The 18211-nt window shown below is 42.0% G+C and overlaps 1 protein-coding gene across 1 annotated transcript in view; it reads right to left on the bottom strand.

Annotated features, from left to right (window-relative positions):
* vps13c (vacuolar protein sorting 13 homolog C) overlaps nt 1–18211 on the bottom strand; it is a 387871-nt gene that overhangs the window by 89255 nt on the left and 280405 nt on the right. The window contains exons 64-65 of the mRNA XM_072282204.1: nt 9401–9527; nt 2849–3084 (exon numbers count right to left, since the gene is read on the bottom strand). Of these exons, the coding sequence (XP_072138305.1) occupies nt 2849–3084; nt 9401–9527 (363 nt within the window). The remainder of the gene's footprint in view (nt 1–2848; nt 3085–9400; nt 9528–18211) is intronic.

Genomic DNA, 18211 nt, shown 5'->3' with positions numbered 1-18211 from the left:
CCTACTTCATCAACCTGCCATGTGGGACCTTGTCAAATACCTTGCTAAAGTCCATGTAGACAACATCCACTGCCTTGCTTTCAGCAACTTTCCTGGTTACTTCCCCAAAATCTCTCAAGCATTGGTTAGACACAATCTACCACACACAAAGCCACACTGACTATCCCTAATCAGTCTCTTTCCATCCAAATGCTTATATATCCAGTCACTTAGAATAACTTCCAGTAACTTTCTCACTACTGATGTAATGCTCACCAGCCTGTAATTTCCTGGTTTATTCTTGAAGCCTTTCTTAAACGATGTAATATTAGCTATCCTCCAATCCTCTGGGACCCCATCTGTCACTAAAGATGATTTAAATATCTCTGCTGGGGCCCCTGCGATTTCTGCATTTGCCTCCCACAGGGTCCAAGGGAACACCTTGCAAGGCCCTGGGGACTTGTCCACCCTAATTTGCCTCAAGACAGCAAACACATCCTTATTTATAATCTGTATGTGGCCATGACCTTGCTGCTGTTTTGCCTCACTTTTATAGACACTGCCTGTTTTTTGAGTAAATACAAATGCAAAAAAAACATTTAAGATCTTCCCCCATCTCTTTTGTCTTCACGCATAGATTACCATTCTGATCTTCCAGAGGACCAATTTTGTCCCTTGCAATCCTATTGCTCTTAACTCATCTGTAGAAGCCATTAGGATTCTACTTCACCACCTTAACCAGGGCCTCAATATCTCTCAAAAACCAAGGTTCCCTAAACCTGTTTTCCTTACCTTTTATTCTGACAAGCTTTCTGCTCTCAAAATTTCACTTTTGAAGGCTTTCCATTTACCAAGTACACCATTGACAAAAAACAGCCTGCCCCAATCCACTTGCCAGATCCTTTCTGATACCATCAAAATTGGCCTTTCTCCAATTTAACATGTCAACCCGAGGACTAGAACTAATCTTTTTTCATAATTACCTTGAAACTAATGGCATTAAGATCACTAGTGATAGTAATTTATCATTACCATCATAAACTGATAGCAATCTATCAATTTATAATTAAAAATGTGTATATCAGGAGGACTGGGAAAATAGGTTTATAAATCAAAGACATGTAATCTTAACAGAGCAAAAATGTATACATTAAATAATCAAATTACAATATTCAAACTGCAATAATATTTTGAACATAATATTATAAATCCTCAATACCACAAATTCACAATACAACATGCTCTAAATCTCAAGGGAGACACAAGGGATTGCAGGTGCTAGAATATGGAGCAACAAACAAACTGATGGAGGAACTCAGCTCAACTCACTAAGTTCGTCGAGCAGATTGCTTGTTCTACCTATATCTCACTGTCATAATAAGGTGATTAAATGAACTAGCCGTATCAAACACTGCACAGGTTTGTCACAAGGGAATTGATCTCCATATCTTTATTTTATTTTTGATCAAGTGGCTTTAGACAAAGCATCTAAAATACATTTCAAAAACTTGTGATGGTAAGTTTGTGATTCACTGTAAATCAGAATTATGACTTCTGGTAATTGTTCACTTAAAAATAAAATTCCCATGTACCTGTATTTCATTTAAAAATATATATCATTATGAAACAAAGTAAAAATCTCTTCTCTCTTTCAATAGTTCATGTCGAATCCGAAAAAAAATGTTTGCAGATGATTACAACAGCAAACAGCAAATCTGTGAGGATTATTCCATGTGTAGCATTGTAACAGAGCCCTCCATTATCATCAGATCAGTACAAATTCTAAGGGGCTTTTGTCTGCAGAGTTCAGGGATGATGTTTCTTTGCTAAAACTGCAGAAGTAGAGAAAGTAACCCAGCATACAGTCCTGGTTAGATGAATCAAAATGGATTGGATAATTCTTCTGAGGTGGCAATGTTATTAACAAGGCCAGTAATGCTAACAAGTAAACAAGCAGAAAGATGGGGAGTCTCAGGAAAATTGTGAGATTGAGGAAATTTATTTGTAATTTTTATAATCAGAGTGAGAGCTGGATTTGTTACATTCCATTTTTTCTGTACTTTTAATGATGCAAACTATGATTTTTTTGTTTAATTAATTTTAAATTTGAAATCAAAAGATGCTATAGATGCTGGATATCTGAAATAAAACCTGAAAATGCTAGAAACTCAATAGGCCAGTCAGCATCTATGTAAAAGCAGAGGGAAGAGAATTGTTATCAGGGTCTTCATTACTACCAGACCTGAAACATTTAACGATTTTCTTTCTATAGATCTTGTCCAATAGCTAAGTCGTGGAGTCATGGAAACCGGTATTTAGCCCCCCGTGTCTGCACCAATCATCAACCATCTATTTACACGAATCTTAACCAATTCCATTTTATTCTCCTCACATTTCCATCAACTTCCCGCAGATTCAGCCATTCACACACACCATAATGGCCAAGCAGCCTGACAACCTATGTGTCCTTAAGGTTAAGAAGGAAATTGGAACTTCAGAGACAAATCATGCAGCCACAATAAGAACGTGCAAACTCCACGCAAACAGCACTAGAGGTCAGGATAGAACTGTATCTAAAGAAGAATGTTTCTAGAATTTTCTGGTTTTATTCCCATTAATTTAAAACTGCTTATTTTCATTATGCGTTAATTATTTTCAAGGTACAAAGCACCTTTTACTTAAAATGTTCAATTCAAATTATTGAATGAGCCAAATGTTTTCAAGCCCTAACAACTGAGAGACATTACTCACAAAACATTATAGTTGTTGACCTTAGACCACAAGACACAGGAGCAGAATTAGGATCTTCTATTAAATTCATTCAAACCATTTGCTTAAACCAGTTTTACTGAAGAAAAGCAAAGCTAACCTGGTAATTCCAATGTAAGCAATTTCTTGCTTACTTTCATTGTTAACAAGTGATAAGCCAAGGCTATGAAGAGAAACCGTAATTCCTTTTTCAAACTGTTTCAAGTCTTCAGCTTGCTGTGCTTTAGAAACAATGGCCACATCTTCAGTAAACAGCAACACACGCTGTCGCCCATCAAGGAAGGAAATCCAATAAATCTGATTATTGGTATTCCAAGGGAATTGTCCAAACTGATCCTGTAAAATGTAAACAACTCGATCAATAAGACAAATGGAATAAAGCTATTACTTAAAGATTTTGTATGTTTTACTGATCAAAAATAACTGCATTTTCTGGAATTCTAACATTAAAGTTCCGATGATTTGACATGTTAACTCTTCCCACAGATGCTGCCTGACCTACTGAGTATTTCCATTATCTACCTTTCTAGTACTGTATTGTCTCACGACTTCATTTAGAAACAGGAAATTTATTGGAAGTAGCTTTCTTCCTGTTTTGTATCAGACTGCATTTGACATATGACAGAGTAGTACAGCACAGGAACAGACCCTTTGGCCACAATGTTGTAATGTCGTGCCAAACTAATTAACCTAATTAAATCTAATTACACTAAACCCTTCTGCTCACACATAATCTATATCACCCCCTATTCTCTGCATATTTATGAAAGAATTAAAGATTAGCTTTATTTGTCACATGATCATCAAAATCTACAGTGAAATCTGTCGTTTGCATCAACACAGTCTGAGGACTATGCCTACCAGTGTCGTCACACTTTCGACATCAAAATAGCATGCCCACAACTCACTAACCCTAACAGTACATCTTTGGAATTGTAGGAGAAAACTGAAGCACCTGGAGGAAACCCAAGCAATCACAGAGAGATCATATGGACAGTGAGGGAACTGAACCCTAATTGGTGATCACTGATGCCGTAAAGCTTTACACTAACCACTATGCTAATTTACCATCTAAGTGCCTCTTAACAACCATCATATTTGCCTTCAGCACCACCCCAGTCAGCACAGTCCAGGCGTCCATCACTCTGCGTAAAAAAAAAACTTGCCCTGCTCATCTCCTTTGTACTTTCACACCCTCATCTTAACGTATGCTCTCTAGTATTAGATATTTTGACACTGGGAAAAAAGATATCAGCCCTCTACTCTATGACTCTCAAAATTTTCTAAACTTCTATCAGGCTTTCTCACAGCATTCATCACTCCGTAGTAAACAAACCAAGTTATTAACAAGTATGCCACATGTCATCTTTACCATGCTTTACATTAGCTTTCAGAGAGCTACGGACCTGGATTCCACGCATCTTAATCTTGTGAATGAGCCTCTCGCATGAGGGACCTTTTCAAATGCCTTACTGAAATACATATGGACAACATCCACTGCTCTGTCTACCTTTGTCACCTCTTTGAAAACTCAGTCGACAATAAGACAACCAACCCCATATAAATCTAAGCAGATTGTCCCTAATTAGGTCATGTTTTTCCATATGCTCATAAATCCGATCCCTAAGCATCTTCTCCAACAGAATGCCTTCAGATACCCTTTAATTCAACTTACTAACTACATTTCATGGCTGCTCCTAATCTTCTCAATTCCCATTTAAGTTCTTTTCAGACTTCTTCATATCCTTTTTTGGGGCCCTGTTCAATTTCAACTTCCTAAACCTTACATATACATCCTTTTACTTCTTGACTGAATTTAGAACTTCTCGCATCATCTCTAACCTTGCCTTGCTTGCCCTTCCTTTTCATTAGAACATATTGGTTCTGTACTCTGTGCAGTTGGTCTTTAAACACCCACAATGTCAGATATGGATTTGCCCAGATACAGCTGTCCCCAAATAACACTCTCCAGCTCCTGCATAACTCTGTCATAATTTCCCCCCTCCCCTAATTTAACACTTTCCCTTGAGATCTAGACTTATCTTTATTAACAGAGCAAAGTAGATGAAAGGTTCAGAGACTTGTGGGATCCAATTAATGGTTTGGTGGTAAATCCCATCCCAAGTAACACATTCGAAATGCTGGAGGAACTCAGCAGGTCAGGTAGCATCTATGGAAAGGATGTTTTGGGCCGAGACCCTTCATCAGGACTGTTGAGAGTTTCCTGGCCAGCTGCATCACCATCTGATACAGAAATTGCAAGGCATCTGACCACAAATCCCTACAAAGGATTGTGAGTACTGCTAAGAGGATCATCTAGTTCTGCCTTTCACCTATAAGGAGCACTGTGTATGCAGGGCCCTTAGTGCTGTCAAGGATCCCTCCCGACCGTCACACAATCTCTTTGACCACCCACCAATAAGCGATAGGTTGATGCTATCAGTAATAGCATTAGGAAAAGGACTATTAAGATGTGAAGCAGCTTCTTCCCCCAGACGGTGAGAATACTGAACTTTATGCTGTCACCCACGTCTCATCACTTCTGAAGCACCAGTAGCGTTATACTGTTACTTTTTAACTTGTGTCATAAATTTGTGTTATTCATTTAGTTAGTGAGATATAGCATGGAGTAGGCCCCTCCTGCCCTTCAGACCACGCTACACAGCAACCCAACAATTTAGTGCTAGCCTAATCACAGGACAATTTACAATGACCAATTAACCTCCCAAAGGAAACCCACACGGTTATGGGGTGAACATACAAACTCCTTACAGACAGCGGTGGGAATTAAACCTGAGTCACCTATACTGTAAAGCGTAGTGCTAACCACCACACTACCGTGCTGCCCAATGACAATCCTCTGGTATATTTTTCATTATTAAGTGTGTGTGTGTGTGTGTGTGTGTGTGTGTGTGTGTGTGTGTGTGTGTGTGTGTGTGTGTGTGTGTGTGTGTGTTTTTGTTTGTTCTGCATCTTGATCCAGAGGTACATTGTTCCATTTGGTTGTGTACTCATATATGGTTCAGTGACAATAAACTTGAAATTACTGAGATTATTTCTACCATGCTCTTTGAAAGGGAGCAGAACCCAGGTAGCTGATGATGAGTACTTGAGCTTCTCCCAAGGGTGTGATAGATTGCCTCTTGGACCACTCCAGTGCACCAACTAATGGCCTGCTGCAAGAACAGGGCTTGGTAGCTCATTACAGAAAGAAGTCACAAGTTATACTTGTTTGTGCAGACTGGCCAGGTATAGGCATCTGGTTTCCTTTCTGAAAAACTCTTGCTGCAATCTGCAAAACCACCTTCCATCATCACCCTCTACTTCCTACCACCAACCCAAATTCTGTATTCAGTTACAAAGTTCTCCCATGTGATCTAACTTACCCTACCTTACCAAAGGCCCATACAGACCATATCTCTCGCCCTGCCCTCGTCATCCTTGTTTACTTCTTCATAAAACTCAATCAAATTCATGAGACACGATCTCCCATGCACAAAGCTATGTTGACTTAATCAACCCCTGACTTTCCAAATGCTTGTATATCTTATCCCACAGAATCCCTTACAGTAACATACCGACCACAGATATTAGCTTTACTGGTCAAAATTCCCAAGTTTTAAATATTTATTTATTTAGGGATATGGCTGCAACATCCAGCAGCCCCTGACATCCTCTATTTAACCCTAACCTAATACCAAGACAAGTTATAATAACCTATTAAGATAATTAGTACATCTCTGGACCGTGGAAGGTAACTGGAGCATGCAGAGAAAACCCACACATTCCATGGGGAGGATGTACAAAGGATCCTTACAGAGAAAACCGGAATTGAACTACAATGCCCCAAGCTAAAGTCATGTCGCACCACTCCACTACTTATGGCACCCAGGGCATCTGTACTTATACGATGGTGCAACACCAGCCACCTTCCACTCTCAGCAGGGTTTCCTCCCACAGATGCTGGTCGACTCACTTAGTTCTTTCAACAGATTGTTTGTCGCAAATACTTCGTACTTGTCTGTTAATGCACGTTGGGAACTGAACTACCATCAAACAGTTAATCTGCACTTTCTCTGTCATTATGATACTGGATTAATAGTCCCAACAGATTTCATTAAAATTAGGAGACAAAAGAGACCACAGATGCTGTAATCAGCTGCAGGAGCTCAGTGGTTCATGCAGCGACTGCAAATCCTGACATACGGTTTCAAGTTCAAAATACATTTATTATCCAGGGATGTATACTTTATACAACCTTGAGATTCGTCTCCTTACAAAACAAAGAAACACTAAAGGACTCATTAAAAAAGAGGGTCAAACATCTAATGTGCACAGAAAAAAACAATTACACAGAAAACCTATAGCACTATACAGGCTTTTCAGCCCACAATGCTGTGCTGAACACGTACTTACAATGGACAATAGACAATAGGTGCAGGAGTAGGCCATTCAGCCCCTTGAGCCAGCACCACCATTCACTGTGATCATGGCTGATCATCCACAATCAGTACCCTGTTCCTGCCTTCTCCCCATCCCTTCACTCTGCTATCTTTAAGAGCTCTATCTAACTCTTTCTTGAAAGAATCCAGAGAATTGGCCTCCACTGCCTTCTGAGGCAGAGCATTCCACAGAACCACAACCCTCTGTGTGAAAAAGTTTTTCCTCAACTCCATTCTAAATTGTCTACCCCTTATTCTTAAACTGTGACCTCTAGTTCTGGACTCCCCCAACATCGGGAACATGTTTCCTGCCTCTAGCGTGTCCAATCCCTTAATAATCTTATATGTTTCAATCAGATCCCCTCTCATCCTTCTTACGTTAGAAATTACCTAGTTTAATTAGACAAACAGTAAACGCAAGCAAATAGCATTCTGAACTGAAATCCACAAAGAGAATCTTCCCACAGACACTTAGTTCAGTGCAGAGCCGAGTAAACGTCACAGAGCAACCAGCTGAACCTGCCTGTCCCTTGCCTCAGGCCCCAACACTGATCTTTTCAGTTGGCCCGGCACCCAAATCATTGTCCAAACATCAGGCTCAGTCGGTTTGATACGCTCTGGGGTCTGCAGCCCATACCCCATTGCCTCGATTCAGCCTATATCCAACCTTTCCAATTTGGCTTGGTCCTTAAATTGTCATTTAAGTAAAGGAGGAGCTTAGGAGGGAACAATGGCACCTAATGGCGACTCCTTCGCTTGCATCTTCGGAAACAGCTCTATTGCCATCTTTAATATCTCTGTTTTTCCCTTTCAGGGTTCTTTTGAAGACCCTGACCTGGAGTTACACGCTGATTTTGGATCTTTGCGGGAATGGGACCCGCTCTCGGGGTTTCATGACTGTCCGTTATTCGGTATGTCAAGGATATGGCCTAAGAGATTAGCTCGCCTTCGGAGTTCCGGGATCTCGTGGCCCTGGAGACTGGTGGACCGAAGGTTGGTGTCTCTGCAGGAATCCAGTGTGTCACGGGAGACAGAAGATCGAAAGCAGCCAGCTGGCTCCTGGCTGTGTGCCCAGAGACCCGAGTTCTTTAGGAGCAGAGCTTGGAAAAAGCAACGCAACATACTTTTAACATCGTAAATCAGCAGGTTGTTTGTTATGTCTCCCCTCTCACTGTGAAACACAGACAATTCTTTCTCTCTTATTAGGGAGAGAGAGAGAGCCTGTGGTATGTCGAATACCGGTTGAACGAGCAGTCTTTGGGGTACTGCAAGTCTGTGTCTTTGCTGATGCTTTGCTGCATGTTTGAGTGCTCGGTGGTGGATGCCGATGCTTTTTTCCCTGCTGGTTGGGGCAGGGGGGATCATTGTTTTGCTGATACTTATGAGTGGGACGGGGGAGCTGGGAGGGGCTTTGGGGTTCTAACATTTAACTGTCATTCATTCTTTGGGGCACTCCTCTGTTTTCGTGGATGGTTGCGCAGAAAAGGTATTTCAGGATGTATATTGTATACACTTCTCTGACATTAAATGTACCTTTGAAACCTTTGAAATATCGGGTTCAATCACTTCCATATGCTTTGGGGCCTGTACCTCAATGCCTCGAGTTGGCCTATACTTTCCAATTCAGCCCAGCACTTAAATTATTCGAACCTTGGGTCTTCCTTGCTCCGAAGAGACCACTGCCCTTCAAGCTATTGTTTACAATGATTGTTAATTGCACTTTTTCTGCTAAACAAAGTATTTCGTTGTTTTCATTGTTTCATTTGCCACCAGCCAGAAGTCACTGAGATTCACCACCGCCATCTTAAACCAGAATATCAATAGATGGGTGGCCACCAGTAGGGGCAGACAGGTAGTGCTCTTCCTGTGACTGATCCACTTTCAAACAAGCCCATCAGTTTGGATACTGCTGGATGGGAACAGTGTCCTCTCAAGAGAACATGACAGCAGCAACCAGATCAACAGCACCATAACTGGCCCTGCTGTAAAGCTGGGCAGTTCATGAACTATGTAATAGCGATAAGGGGCATTTCTGTGGCTTGTCTGTCAACAATTCCTTTCCTCCTACAGATGCTGCTTAACCCACTGAGTTCTTCCAGCAGATTACTGCTGCAAAAAATACATCAGTGTAGCCTTGAGGCCAATTGGTCACAGAATAAACTGCGAAGACTTTCCTCAGGCATTCATTTTTATACATAATATCTACAGACCTTTAACAGGTCAAGTTCCCCCGTTTTCCATGCACAGCCCCAGTCAAGCTTCCTGATGCCTGTAGGATCGCTCCATGCAAACAATCGAGCTTCTCCTGGATCAAGTATCATCTCTTCCTGGACTTCACTGCAGTGGAGAGAAAAAAAAAATTAATGGGTAATTTTAATAACAAAATAATTATAACCTAAGTTTTTAGAAACCACATCAGTCTGCATTACTTGGCAAATATTAAAGAATCACAAAGGACAAGTCTGTTATCCATGCCAAGAATCAATTACCATCTCTACTAATCCATGAACTTGGCCCATAGCTTCTATGCCTTGGCAATTCAAGTTCTCCTCTACATACTTGGATGTCTTGAGATTATCTGCTCCCAGCACCTTCTCACTACATTTAAAATCTACTTTTACAAAATGACAAACGATGATTCAAAATAGCAAAGTCATATTCAAAAAACTGCACAATATATACCAAGGCAAGCTTTACATAAACAGTCAACTATTACAATTTTACAACATGTGAATATATAGGTTTAGTAATGTGAATTATTTCTCTCAGCAGGGCAATCCTGCATCTCTGAAAAACGCTACGTAAAGTAAGCTCATGGTTATAGAAGTAAGTAACTGATGTGCATGAGAAAAGATGATGAAGAATGGGAAGAATGCCATGGAAGATTTTTTTGTAATACTAAATTATTCTCTGTAAATTTTCTCCAAATTCTGAGAATTAAAAATATGGATCTCTCCATGTTTTTATCAATGTTCCAAAGCACTTTGTAGCCTTTTACTGTTTCACTGGCAAAAGGTTGTGCGAAGTGTCTCAGACAAAGTACCACAAATATACTTTGATGGCCTTGACTGAAGAGTGATATGGGCTAGTACAGCAGGATAGTTTAATTCTTGTATCAGAATAAACAGAAGAAACTAAGAAACCAGAGCATGTGTAGGCCATCCAACCCTACACATTGCCTCCATTATTCATAACCATAATTTCTGATCTTTTATCCCAGTCCAATTTTCCTACATTAACCCTGTAACGGAGGGCACTCAGAAAACGCACTCCTTAAACACACACATTTGCACAGGTAAACATTGCCTTGTCATTCTGCTGTCGCTGTGCTAAGTGTCTCCCTCTGTGTGTTGTCATAATGGGTCCTAAACCAAGCTGATGTGCTTGGGTTGGCTTTATGGTGCTTGTCCCGCCACACCTGGCAGAATGTTCCATTTCTTTAGTAATGGGGATGTGTAGACGTTGTTTCCATACAGTATTTAAGGGAGATACTTCTGTTTATTTTGTAAAATGATTGTAACTATATTGTGGGGTGCATCATACACTAATTCAAGACTGAGGGGAGTAGATTTAGGACAGAGATGAGGAGGAACTGCTTTTCCCAAAGAGTGGTGAATCTATGGAATTTATGGAATTTCTGCCCAATGAAGCAGTGGAGGCTATCTCAGTAAATATACGTAAGATAAGATTGGATAGATTTTTGCATAGTAGGGGAATTAAGGGTTATGGGGAAAAGGTAGGTAGGTGGAGATGAGTCCATGGCCAGATCAGCTATGATCTTATTGAATGATGGAGCAGGCTCGAAGGGCCAGATGGCCTACTCCTGCTCCTATTTCTTACGTTCTTATGCATAGTCTTAAAATACCTTTGTGGGTAATTAAAGGTGGCATGTCCTGTGCCTCAGTAGGGGGAAAGAGACTGGGACTACCAGGAGTTCACACTAGACAAAGTACGGAGCTGTTACAGTGTTTTCTGGTATGGTAGATATCATTTTGCAAACATTAGCAGTTTTCTTTTCACTATTTTCACTAGTTTTTGCAAGTTTGATTTTTGATGCACCTAATAAACACCCTTGCACTAAAGTGCTAAGAAACTCCAGCCATTTCTCCTTTGGTCATAACACATGCATCTAACAAACCCACATCTTCTATTCTATTTATATCTAAGATATCTAAATCAACCTCTTTTGAATATCATGAGCCTTCATAGCACTTTTGGGTAGAGTTCCATTCTTTTGGTGGAAAACTTTCTTCTCTTCCCTGTCCTGAAAGACCAACCCCTTATTTAAAGACTAATCCTTAGATGTAAACATCCCAGCCAAGGGAAACTTCACTCTAAGATGGTGCAGTGTTGCGAGCTTCCTACCAACTTCACAGTGTATTGCTAATTTCTGTAATTTCCTTGGCATTTCTTGTTCAAGAAGCTGAAAGTCACATCAGATATGATCGACTGACTCTTCTGAACATTGGGAAGTTGGCATTTACCCACAATGTGCCGCCTTTTCTACACTGAGAACCCCTGCTTACACAATCCATGGCAGGCTCATTTATTACACCACCACCACCACCTCAGAAGCAGTGCCGGAGGCGAGGGAGAAGTCCGTGTCCTGGTGAGGTTGAGGTGGTAATTGGCCGCTGCTCCCTAGCATACTACTGGCTAACTGTCAGTACCTGGATAATAAGCTGTGTGAACTGAAAGTCAGAATCTCCTATCAACAGGAAACAAAGGAATGTAATGTTTTGTGCTTCGTGGAGACCTGGTTGATGGAGGAGATACCGGATCATGCCATCGAGCCCTCTGGGTTCTCCCTGTTCCATGCGGACAGATCTAAAAGCCACTCTGGGAAGAATAAAGGGGGTGGGATGTGCCTCATGATCAATAATACTTGGTCCGACCCCTAGAATGTGCATGCTCTCAAATCCCGGATCTGGAGTACCTTATGCTGCTGTGTAGACCTTTCTGGCTGCCTAGGGAGTTCACAGCTGTTATTACCACAGCTGTGTATATTCTGTCACAAGCTGATACTGATCTGGTTCTCAAGGAACTGTACGAGACCATCAGCATCCTAGAAACTATACACCCACTGGCTGCTTTCATCGTCACCGGAGACTTAAATAAAGTATCGCTGTCTAAAGTCTCTCCAAAGTTTTGTCAACAGATCCAGATGAGCACATGGGAAAATAGCATACTCAACCACTGCTACTCTCTGTTCCGCAATGCTTACAAAGCGCTCCTTCATCCGGCATTTGGGAAGTTGGATCATTCCTCTATCTTGGTTCTGTCGATGTACAGGCAGAAGCTGAAACAAGAGTTAAACTGTCCACTGTTGGTCCAACCAATCGGTCTCCATGCTACAGGACTGCTTTGATGACGTCAACTGGAATGTCTTTCGTGATCAGGATGTTTCCAAGTTCACGGATGGGGTCACGAGCTTCATTGGGAAGTGCAGAGAATGTTGTCCCACAAAAATTGGTCAGGGTCTACCCAACCCAGAAACCCTGGATCAACAGTTCCATGTGCGCTGCACTAACCACACAAGACAGAGCTTACGTTGCCGGTAACCAACTGGAACTCAAGAAATATAGCTACAATCTAGGCAAAGTCATCAAGGCAGAGAAACAACAATACAAGGAGAAGATCCAGACACAACTCTCCACCAACAACACATGCAACTTATGGCAAGGCCTGTACACCATCGCAAACTTCAAAGCTAAACACAGTGGTGCTGCCAACATCACTGCCTCTCTCCCAAATGAGTTAAATCTTTTTAAAGCTTGGTTCAATGTCACCAACACTGAGCCCCCGAGGAGAGCTGCTTAAGTGACCTGCACCCTGGTCATCTCTGAGGCTGAAGTATGCAGGTGTTTCCAATGGGTGGAGTCGCGAGGCTATGGGACCAAACGGCATCCCAGAGCAGGTACTCAGGATGTGCGCAGCACAACTGACAGGTGTGTTTACAGACATTTTTAATCTCTCCCTCTCCTGCTTCAAAACATCCACAATTGAGTGCCCTCCTGCTTCAAAACATCCACCATTGTTCCTGTACCTAAAAAGACCAAGGTAACATGTCTGAACAACTGGTGTCCTGTCGCACTCACCTCAATAATAAGCAAATGCTTTGACAGGCTGGTCAAGAACTTCTACTGCAGCTTGCTACCACCACATTGGGCTCCCTACAATGCGCCTTCTGACACAACCAATCGACAGATGATGTAACAGCCACAGCTCTACAAACCGTCCTTATACATCTGGAGAAGAAGGATACTTATGTAAGAATGCTGTTCTTGGACTACAGATCAGCATTCAACACCATAATTCCTTCTAGGGCAGACAGGAAGCTCAGAGACCTTGGCCTTCACCATGCCTTGTGCAGCTGGATCCTGGACTTCCTGTCAGATCATCAGCAGGTGGTAAGACTGGGCTCCCTCACCTCCGCACCTCAACACAGGAGCCCCTCAGGGCTGTGTCCTAAGCCCCCTCCTTTACTCTCTGTATACCCATGACTGTGTCACCACCCACATCTCCAATCTGCTAATAAAATCTGCTGGCAATACTATACTAATTGGCCTTATCTCAAATAATAATGAGGCAGCCTACAGAGAAGAAGTCATCACCCTGACACAGTGATGTCAAGAGAACAACCTCTCCCTCAATGTCAGAAAAACAAAGGAGCTGTTTGTGGACTTCAGGAGGAATGAAGACAGGCTAACCCCTATTGACATCAATGGATCTGGGGTTCAGAGGGTGAACAACTTTAAGTTCCTCGGCATACACATCATTGAGGATCTCACGTGGTCTGTACCTACCAGCTGTGTGGTGAAAAAAACACAACAGTACCTCTTTCACCTCAGACGGTTGAAGAAGTTTGGCATGAGTCCCCAAATCCTAAGGACTTTCTACAGGGGCACAATTGAGAGCACCCTGACTGGCTGCATTACTGCCTGGTATGGGAACTGTACTTCCCTCAATCACAGGACTCTGCAGAGAGTGGTGCGGACAGCCCAGCACATCTGTAGATGTGAACTCCCCGCCATTCAGGACATTTACAGAGATAGGTGCTTAAAAAGGGCCTGAAGGATAATTGGGGACCCGAGTCACCCCAACCACAAACTGCTCCAGCTGCTACCATCTGAGAAATGGTACCGCAGCATTAAAGCCAGGACCAACAGGCTCCGGGACAGCTTCTTCCACCAGGCCATTGGACTGCTTAATTCACGCTGATACATTGCATTTTATGCTACACTGACTGTCCTGCTGTACATATTACTTATTACAAATTACAGGTGCACATTCCTTTATCCGAAATTCTGAAATCCAAGAAGCTCCAAAAACCGAAGTTTTTTTCGCCAACAGCTGACGTCACTCAGGTGTGACGTGGCAGCGCTAGCAGAGGCCACCAGACGTCAGTTGTGGCTCAGCACTCGCACTGGTTACACGTGCATTTGCTGTTCGCTGATATTTTGTGTTCATTGTTGACTTTGTGTTTAATTTCACTGTGAAAATGTCAAAAAAAGCTGCAGATACCCCTATGGGTAACAATGAGATAAAGAGAAGGAAGCATCTATCATTATCAATAACGCAGAAAGTGGAGTTATTGCAGAAGCTTGATCGTGGTGTGTCTGTGCGGCGTCTTACTGAAGAAAATAGTGTTGGAACTACCACTGTATATGATTTAAGTAAACAGAAAGACAAGTTACTGAAGTTTGATAGTGACAGTGACGTTCTACATTTATTCCAATAAGTCATTTACCATGTGTTTGATTCGGTTGGTTTGAAGCTGTATATTTTTATGTTTTATTGAATGTTTTTGTTGGAAATAAAATTTTTTCTTGTCATTATTCCCTAAACAATACAGTATAACAACTATTTACATAGCATTTACATTGTATTAAGTATTATAAGTAATCTAGAGATGATTTAAAGTATATGGGAGGATGTGTGTAGGTTTGGTGCGCCGCCGGGTCCTAAAGTCCAGCACACTGAGACAGGTTAAATAAGGGACTCGAGCATACGTGTTTTTTGGTATCGGGGGGTGGGGGGGGTGGATCTGTAATCCAAAAAAATCTGACTTCCGAAATGCAACTGGCCCCAAGCATATCGGATAAGGGATTGTGGACCTACACTAAAAATTGTACATTACACATTTAGACAGAGACGTAATGGAAAGATTTTTACTCTTCATGTATGTGAAAGATGTAAGAAATAAATTCAATTCAATTCAGTTCATTAAATCTGTATGTACCCTGATAAGGCCACAAGAATTTTAAACTGTACGTTTCAATGAGATCACCTTCTATCACGCTATATCTTCTCATCCATTTACTGGAAAAGTTCCCAGAGGAAAAACCAATCACCATCACAGCAACAGGTAGCAAGTATGAAAAACTGGACATCACCAGGGCCTGAAATGATCCATGCCTATTGGCTGAAGAAACTAACAGCATTACATACACGGCTGGCAGCTCAAATGAACTAGCTGCTTGAAACAGGCTCTCAACCCTAACTAGCTAACTCAAGGAAGGACAGTACTCATAACGAAGGATCCTCACAAGGGAGCAACACCATCAAACTACAGGTCTATAGCTTGCCTGTCAACAACATGGAAGGTCCTATCAGGCATCATAGCCACCAAGCTGAATGAACATGTGTGCAAATTCCAGGGTTCTGCTCAGAGGTGGATTGGTAAAAGAACCAGAGGCTGTTAAGCACCAACTACTGGTAGACAAAGCAGTCATGCGAGTCTCCAAAACCAGGCAAACCAACCTAAGCACCGGCTGAATCAACTACCAGAAAGCATAATGACATGCCCTACACATGGATACTGGACTGCCCGTCTCTGTACAAGATCAACAAGGCAATAATGACCTTCATCAAGAACAATTGTCCATTGCAGGACAACATTGGAAGTTAACTCAAAGCCAATAGCACAAGTGACTATTAGATGTAGAATATACCAGGGTGATGTACTTTCCCCACCGCTGTTCTGCATAGGCTTGAATCTCCTCAGCCAGATCATCTCAAGTAGTGGATATGGTTACAGGTTCAGGATTGGAGTGACCATCAGCCACCTGCCGTACCTGGATGATATCAAGCTGTATGTCAAAAATGAAAGAGGTATTGATTCACTCACCCACCTGACAAGGGTATACAGCAGACATCGGGATGTCATTTGGACTGGAAATACAGCCAGGTGGTAGTGAAAAGAGGCAAACTCATCAAGACTGAGGGAGCCGAACTACCTAAAGACCACATGCCAGATGTACAGGACAGCTACAGATAGGCATGGAAGCCACAATGAGGACAAAAGGAAGACTGCAACACCCAAGTACCTCCAAAGAGTGAGACAGGTCCTAAAAAGCCAGCTGAATAGGAAAAACAAGATCAGGGCCATCAACACATTCACCCTACCAGTCATAAGATACCCAGCTACAATAGTGTGCTGGCCAAGGAACGAACTGGAAACTGCTGACATCAAGACCCGGAAACTACAAACAACACATGGAGGATTCATTCCAAAGTCTAATGTTAAGCGAATGTACACCCACCAGAATAAAGGAGGATGGGGACTTGGAAGTGTCAAGGCCACAGTCCTTGAAGTGGAAGTACAGGTTAATAGAGTGGGAGCAGAATTAAGAATTGAGATGTTATGTTGCAATTTTACGATTAATTTGTTGCAATTGGGAGTACTGAGTGCTGACCTGGTCACCACTGAAGGATATGATTGTACTAGAGAGTGCAGAAGAGATATTTCTTGGATCAGAGAGATTGGATAGGTCAGCATTGTATTCCCTGGAGTGAAATATATAAAGTTACGAGGCATAGATATGGGGTAGACAGTCAATATCTTGTCCCTTGGTAGAGGTATCAAAAATAAGAGGGCTTACTTTTAAGGTAAGAGGTAGGGGGTTTAAAAAGAACCTTAGAGGTGAGTTTTTCTTTATTTTCTGGAACTCATTGCCAAAGGTGGGGGTGGAAATCAGATACAATTACACTTAAACAGGCAAGTGCATAGAAGGATGTGGTCCTAATGCAGGCAAATAGAATTAGTGTAGAGATGGTCAAAAAGGTCAGCATGGATGTCGTGCTCCAAAAGAGTCTGTTTCTTGACATGTAACTGTGGCTCTATTACTTACAGAAGTTATTTTTCCACCCTAACAATCAGGGCAATACTAGGCACGGACAGAAACATTGTACTAAGTTTTCCAATACAGGTGTCCCCTGCTTTTCGAACTTTCGCTTTATGAAACCTCACTGTTACGAAAGACCTACATTAGTACCCTGTTTTCGCTTTCAGGTGGTGTTTTCACTGTTACGAAAAAAAAAGCAGCACGCGACCCAAGCAGCCGCTTTCCCCTGGCTTCGGAACTGCATTCTCGCCGGCATTGCTTAAACACGTGCCTGTGAGCAGCCATTTGCAAGATGAGTTCTATAGTATCGGAAAAGCATAAAAGAGCTCAAAAGGGTGTTACACTTAGCGTAAAACTAGACATAATTAAGCGTTTCGATCGTGGTGAACGAAGTAAGGACAAAGTGAGTTTGGCTTGTGGAAGCTGACGAACATGATGTTGAAGAGGTTTTGGCATCCCATGACCAAGAACTGACAGATGAATAGCTGATGTTCCCTTTTGAAGCGGTACGTCGGTTTAGGGGATATTTGCAGGATGGTTTGAGTGCTTACAAAGAAGTGTGTGATAGAAAAATGTGCAAGGCTCAGCAGTCAAGCAAGCCTTCCACATTAGCCATAGCAGACGACGAACCTCGACCTTCGACATCGAGGCGGGCAGAGATAAAAGAAGATGAGCTGCCTGCTCTAATGGAAACAGAGGATGACGAGATAACACCCCAGTGTCCCACCACCCCAACCCCCAGGCCACGGACAGATACCGATTCGTGAAGAATGCAATGGTAGCTGGGAGGCACACAGCACATCTTTAAGAAAAAAGCCGAAATAAACATATTAATTAATTTGCTGCCACCAACACGTAATTGTCGGCCCAGATCAGAGACGACGCAATCGAAAA

The sequence above is a fragment of the Mobula birostris genome, chromosome 18 (genome assembly GCF_030028105.1).
Source record: "Mobula birostris isolate sMobBir1 chromosome 18, sMobBir1.hap1, whole genome shotgun sequence".
In the NCBI taxonomy this organism is placed as follows: domain Eukaryota; kingdom Metazoa; phylum Chordata; class Chondrichthyes; order Myliobatiformes; family Myliobatidae; genus Mobula; species Mobula birostris.
This window is presented reverse-complemented; position numbering and strand designations above follow the sequence as displayed.